The 6773-nt window shown below is 46.6% G+C and overlaps 1 protein-coding gene across 6 annotated transcripts in view; it reads left to right on the forward strand.

The window, feature by feature from the left end:
* ULK2 (unc-51 like autophagy activating kinase 2) overlaps positions 1 to 5623 on the forward strand; it is a 66068-nt gene extending 60445 nt beyond the window's left edge. For 4 of the 6 annotated variants that reach the window (XM_059906996.1, XM_059907001.1, XM_059906999.1 and 1 more), the window contains 3 exons: positions 14 to 186; positions 2369 to 2504; positions 3344 to 3679. In XM_059906996.1, the coding sequence (XP_059762979.1) occupies positions 14 to 186; positions 2369 to 2504; positions 3344 to 3402 (368 nt within the window). In that variant the 3' untranslated portion in view covers positions 3403 to 3679. Of the gene's footprint in view, positions 1 to 13; positions 187 to 2368; positions 2505 to 3343; positions 3680 to 5329 lie in introns of those variants that run through there. The other 2 variants (XM_059906997.1, XM_059906998.1) reach the window with 2 other exon arrangements.
* Positions 5624 to 6773: the final 1150 nt, after the last annotated feature.

Raw genomic sequence — 6773 nt, forward strand, 5'->3', positions numbered from 1 at the left:
ATTTTTTTTCCAGTTGTCAAAAATCTGAATGAACGATATAAATTCTGCATCAGCATGTGCAAGAAACTTACAGAAAAGCTGAATCGCTTCTTCTCTGACAAACAGAGATTTATTGATGAAATCAACAGCGTAACAGCAGAGAAACTCATCTATAATTGTGCTGTAGAAATGGTAACCCTTTTTAAGGTGTAATATTGCATAGTAATACTACTTGTCTTTAAGAGCATCTTTTGTTTTTTGTTTTTTGTTTTTCTTGGCTGCGTTGGGTCTCTGTTGCTGCGCGCGGGCTTTCTCTAGTTGCAGCGAGCAGGGGACTGCTCTTCCATGCGGTGCACGGGCTTCTCATTGCGGTGGCTTCTCTTTGTTGCGGAGCCACAGGCTCTAGAGCGCAGGCTCAGTAGTTGTGGCGCAGGGACTTAGGTGCTCCGCGGCACGCGGGATCTTCCCGGACCAGGGCTCGAATCCGTGTCCCCTGCATTGGCAGGCGGGTTCTTAACCACTGCGCCGCCAGGGAAGCCCCCTAAGAGCATCTTTTGAAGTGCACACCTACTTGACATCATCCTTTTAAAAAGAGTTTATGCCCCACCACTCCCAAGTCTCAGGTATTGTGGTCCCTCTTCCTGAAGGAGTGATTACACTTAATTAACATGCAACAAACATAAGTTATGTTGGTTACCTACCACATTTGGTAAAAGTTTACCATACCTCTTAAAAATTGCTAACATTAGGCATGATCTAATCTTCTTATAGTTTGCATCTAAAAGCTTTCACTGGATCTGTTTCTTCTGTTTTCTACTATTTAAGAAATTTGGCTGATAAAACATTAGAAAAAATACTGCTCTTATTACCCAATCTGCAGAAATTCACGTGCTCAGATTCCACAACTGACCGACCTTAAGTGTAGACACACAAAGTATAATCTACTTTTCCAACTGTCTGGTTATATTAGTGGAAATAATTTGTTTTTTGTATCTTGGGGGGAAAATTGCTCTGAAGGAAACATGAAATTAGGGACTGTCAAAGAAGTAATTAAGTGGGGAAAAATTTAATTACTGACCAACCTTACAGTTTTTACCATATTAACATAGTTGAGCTTCCTTCTCCCTCTCAAATTTGTGTACTTTGAATTGTACTGTTATATTACCCCCTTGGTCTTATTTTGAAAGCCATCATAATAAAAAGGCGTATGAAAATAGTTTTGGAATATAAACTGTGGATGAGAATAATATACATTATATTGCCCTAAACTGTTGACATGAATAATATGCATTGTATCGTCTTGTACCGAATTAAGACTTCATAGGACAGATTTTCTTGTAGAAATTTGTGCCAGGAAAGACGTCCTCTCGTCGGAGTTACGGTGCTTCTGTCTCTTCTGATGATAGAGCCACGTGCCTCCAACAAGTCTCTCCTTGTGCCCTGGCTGCTGAGCAAGTTTGGAGACACTCAACTTATATTTAGTTATTTCTCTCTCCTTCCTTTTCAGGGCTTGGATTTTCTGTATCCATTTTATTTATCGTATTGTATGTGGCTTTACTCTTTGAAAGAGACAGAGCATACTGACAAGTAAATTAGGAGACTGGATTACTGACAGTCTGGGCAGTGAATGATTAAAGAGAAAATCAGGATGCTGTTGGCGAAACAAATGCTCCTAACCCCGTGAATGACACTGTGCCCGTCTTTCTGGGGGAGCCCTACCCACCTCTCCCCCTGCCCAGCTCGCTGCTGCTTCCTTATGGCTCTTCCTCAGCGTCACTTCCTGGAGGCTCTTCCTCCCTAGTCGGGTTAGATGCCTCTCGCGTGTGTTCTGTACCGTCTGGGGCTTCCTCCTGTGATGCCATGTACCCCTTGGAGTTCACAGCCCACGCCTCCCTCTGGACTGGGAGCTCACCTTCATCGTATGCTCTGGGCCGACCCTCAGCAGGTGCCCAGTAAATACCTCTTGAGTGAATGAATCCCACACACCAGAAAATTCTGTAACTAAAAGGAAAAGCTGATAAGTGGCTTTTAACATCATTTAATTATTTCATTGTAACAAGATCTACTTTAGTGAAATGCCAGGTTACTAGTGTGGAAGTGTACTAGTGGAAAAGTTTAAACAAACTTTTTAGTGAAGTCATAGAAGAGCCAGTTTAGAAGTATAAATATTGTGAGTTATGAATCTCTGAGTTCAAGAAAGTTATGTTTGAATGCAGAGTAACTCTTTTGTCAAGAAGCTCTTTTATGTTGCTTACCCGATAGATTATATCATTTTGTCAAAACGTATTAATTTTAGACAGATTCCATTTAAAGCTGCATTGCCTGAATGGATTCATATTTTCATGGGAAATATGGGAAAAACCTTCTTGTTTTTGCTGACTGGTTCCAGGTTCAGGCTGCAGCCCTGGATGAGATGTTCCAGCAGACTGAAGATATTGTTTATCGCTATCATAAGGCGGCCCTTCTTTTGGAAGGCTTAACTAAGATTCTCCAGGACCCAGCAGATATTGAAAATGTACACAAATGTGAGTTGACTTAGAAAGTAGTGTGCGTGTTGGTTGCACTTGCATTGTCTCCTCCTGGTGCAGTAGACAGAGCATGGAGTTCGGAACCGTGCAGCCTGGGGGTTGCATCTTGGCTTCCCAACCTTGGGCAAGTCACTCACCCTTTCTGTGGTCTCTGTCTCTTCTACAAGATGAGGAACAATGCCTGCCTTGCGGAGCTGTTGTGAGGATTAGAGAGGTTGCTTGTACAGAGCTGTTGGCTTTTGTCATTAGTCTTTAGATTTCTACACTGCATGACTGTATAGGTGGGTGTGTTTGTGTATGCAGGGAACTTTGCTTTTATCATTAAACAATAAGAAAGGCAACTGTTTCAATCCTCGTTGGCTTAGTGACGGAAGAGCCCTGTGAAAACCCTGTGTACTGCAGATTTGGTGTACAGAACGGAGTGGAGACCGGTAGGGTACCAGGATGGTGTTTCCACTTGTCAGATAAAAGACCAGTGATGTTTTTTGAGGAGGAGGAGGTGGACCTCTTGGAGGAGGAGGTGTGGTCATGCCACATTTTGAAGAGCCACAAGGGGCTGGCAGTTCTAAAATTGTTGGCAGTTGTGAGCGAACTAGCTGTTAAAACCTAAATGTTCTTCATTTGACGTCTAATCTAGCTTTTACCACTGTGCAGCACTAAGCTAAACAATTACCAGGCAGAAAGAAGAAAAAATACTCAGAACTGTTAACTCTGGGGCAAAGATAGAACAGAGGTGAGGGTGTAGGTGGAGAGTGAGAGATTTTTTTTCATTGGTTCTTCTTTCCTTGCTTTTGAAAATATAAATGATTTTTATTATGAATTTATTTTATTTCTAGATAAATCTAGTATTGAAAGGAGATTGTCGGCCCTCTGCTACAGCACCTCGACCTCGTGAGCCGCAGCAGGCCTGCCCCCAGGACCAGTGGTGGGTGTGAGGGGATGCGTTCGGGAGCACAGCTTGGATCCTGTCGCCCCACCCCCAGGAAACTGTAGGTTCCTACACGGTGACTACCAAAGAGCAAGCAGTGATTTCAAAAAGGAAAAACAACCCCAGAACTACCTGCCTTATCAGAGAAGTCACCCCTTCCCTTTTTCTTTGTAGAAGCGGAAGCAAGAGTATTCCACTTGGCTTTCAGTTTGAACTTGGTAAATAAATGCACCTTAGAGCTAGAGTTGTCAGTACAGTTCTTCTTAAGGATAATTAGGAATGAAACGATGAGTGGCTCTTCACGCCACTCACCAGAGCAAAGTGTGGGGTTCCACACGTCCACTGAGGCGAAAAAGTAAAAAGCCACGTCTCATCCAGGCAGTTTGGTATTCGGGGGAAGTTTATCTGAGTCTGAGCACGCGTCCATAAACAGCTCAGGAAGAAATAGCTTAAGAGGGAATGAAAGACGTCTCTTGGAAGAAATTGTGAAATCTTCAATTTGATCTAATATGGACACATATTAATAATCTTCTAAAATCTTTCATATTGCACTAATTTATTAAAACAACTGTGTATTGGATTTTGCAATTTAAAACTAACTGAGGCACAATGGACTTGTTTAAAATATTTTACTTGATTATATACACGTACCCTTTCCAGAATTCACAGGTAATCTCTCGTGGACTTTTAAGTGGTAAAAACTTGTGTTGTGTGAACCTTTGCATTTTCTTAACCTATTCGTCTACACCTACAGGTTTTCTCAGTGATATTTTTAAGTTGCTGGTTGTCTGCTTCTGTTTGCATCTTTTGCTGTGCATGCAGAATGTGCATTCATGCCTATGACCTCTAGGTTTACTAAAGGCTAGGTTTATTGGGGCAGTATTAGAACAAGTGTCAATCCAGAGATACTCTCGAGAATTGTAATAGGGCCAAAACAAAGTTGGTGACTTAGAGGCTTACTAGTGATGTGGAATTTTACATGAAGTTAGTGAAAAATGAGGTTTGTTTTCTCTTAGGAAAAGGGGCAGCTCTTTCCAGCCTGTGTGCGTTTCCGTGTTAACCCTGACAGTTCACCAGATAGCTAGTCATGGAGAATGTGGGCCCTTAACATCCCTCTAGAAATGGTGCCTACGTTGTAGATTATTTCGTTTCTCTTACTTACCTGCTTGAATACTTGAATAAACCATTCTCCAGTTTTAATCCTTTTAGATAATATAATCTGAACTCTGACAAATTGCACAGAAGCTCTTTGGCATTAATCTAATTTAGTGTATTGATAAAAACAAAAACATGGTTTCTCTTTACTTTGACGAAGTAATGTAATTTTTACTTTATTTATCTATATGAAATTCCAGCAGTTAATTTGAACATTTATTTATATGATGTTTATATTTTTAGGTCTTTAATACAGTGTTTCTACCTCTTATTTGTAACTGCATGCATTATTCATGAAACTAGGTAAAACTCACTGAATTGTTGTGTAATAGCCTTTTTATTATTGCCTGTACAGATGTATATTAAGGTAAATAAAACTGACCAGGTGTTTCTAGGGTAAGGCTGGGTCCCTGTGATGTGGCTTGTCAGGCCAGGTCCTTCCTCGGTGAGTTTGGAGGCTTGGTGGTTAACACCCGTTGCCCTGCCCCCGGATTTCACATGCTCGGTGACTGTCCTGCAGGCTGCCAGGAGCGTGGGCTGCGTGGTGGGTTCCTGCCCTCCCTGCAGGGGTGGTAAGCACTGTCACTGGCGATACCCCATTCTGTATGATTTTTTCGAGAGTAAAGGGCAGTTTCTTGTATGTTCTCTCAGTTACCGCCTGTGTCATCTCACTGATCCTCCGAGGGGGTGGGTACATTCCGGCCCCTCCTCCCCTCTCCCGTTTGTTTTTTAAACACAGGATGAAACAGGTTCACAGCGAGGAAGTGCTTGGTCTGCAGTCAGTACCTAGGGAAGTGGCCGGGCTGTGCTTTGTGACCTCCAAGTGCATTCTTCTTCTTCTTGTACGACCAAGGTCAGGTGGTAGGTGGTATGTGTGAGACCGTGAAGTCTGAACAGCAGAGAAGGACAAACTGTAAACTCGTGATTAATGGTTCTGATTATATTTCCATCATCAAGGCCAATTGTTTTAAGAGATTTTGCCTTGATTATAGCAATAATAAACAAATGCTTTATGTTTCCACGTGCATCTTTTGATTTTGTATCACCTCTTTTATAAAAAAGAAGGAAACCAGCCCACACATGCACGCGTTGACAGCGGTGCTCAGGCGAGCCGGAAGGTCGCGGGCGCGCAGGTGCGCGCGGGGCTGATCCGTGAGCGCCGAGGGGCCGTTCCTGCTGTGAGGACTCGCCCTCGTGGCGCGTGCGCTGGGCCCGGGGGATGCTTCCCACACGCCCGTCTCCCCAAGGCGGGCGCCCTTCTGCCCCTCCTGGGGTCCAGCAGAGGAGCCCGGAGAGGGGGTCCCTGTTGGGGCCCGGTCCCCACAGGGAATGGCAGGGGACTCGAGCTGGGCACCGTGGGTGTGAAGTCACTGACGTGGCTTCCTCCTGAGGTGACGGAGGAAGACTTGCCGCTCGCACCGAGCGCCTCCGGTCGCTTCTGCGGGCAGCGCCCGCTCCTGCGGGGGCAGAGCGCGGCTCTGTTGTTCCAGGGAGGCCGCTGCCGCCCGGAGGGCTTGGTGTCTTCCCGCGTTGACGGGCGCAGCCTAGGAGCGTCCGTGTCCACCGCTGCACCCGGGAGACGACGGACGCTGGGCCCTGGGCCCTGCCCGAGGCCCCGCCTCGCCTGCCACAGCCCTGGCCGGAATGCTGTCCTTGGGAGAGGGGTCAAGGTGACATCGTCCTCACCGGAATCACAGGAAGTCACATCAGAAGCGACCCGCCTGGGAAGGCACCGCACGCAGGAAACGACAGTCGGTCCCTAAAGTCCCAGCTTCGGTGGACGAGGCGGAGCCAAACAGGTGAAGGGTCACAGGGGTCAGTGCCCAGACTGTTGTGGAGGAGGGAGCCGAGGCTGCGAGCCTGCCGACAGCTCGGGCCCACGCAGGGCAGGGCGCCTGGCAGAGCCCCCGGGTCCCCTTGCACAGAGGGCCTCGCTCGGCCGGTTGTGAGCGTGCCGTCCTTTCTGAACAGCCTCCTGGCGTGGATCTGAGCGGGGGCTGCTGCGGCGGTGGCCGAGCCCTGGGCTTCCCCTCGCCCTCCTGCTCCCAGGCTGCCCCGTCTCAGGGTTTGCTCGCTGCGGGCTGTTCTCCGCTTCCTTGGGTGCAGCTGTCTTGGTCTCGGACTCCTGTGCAGAGCGGCGCGTCCTTGGGCGCTTTCCCTCCCTAACCTCTCCACACCTGTCC

The sequence above is a fragment of the Balaenoptera ricei genome, chromosome 20, assembly GCF_028023285.1.
Source record: "Balaenoptera ricei isolate mBalRic1 chromosome 20, mBalRic1.hap2, whole genome shotgun sequence".
Taxonomy (NCBI): Eukaryota; Metazoa; Chordata; class Mammalia; order Artiodactyla; family Balaenopteridae; genus Balaenoptera; species Balaenoptera ricei.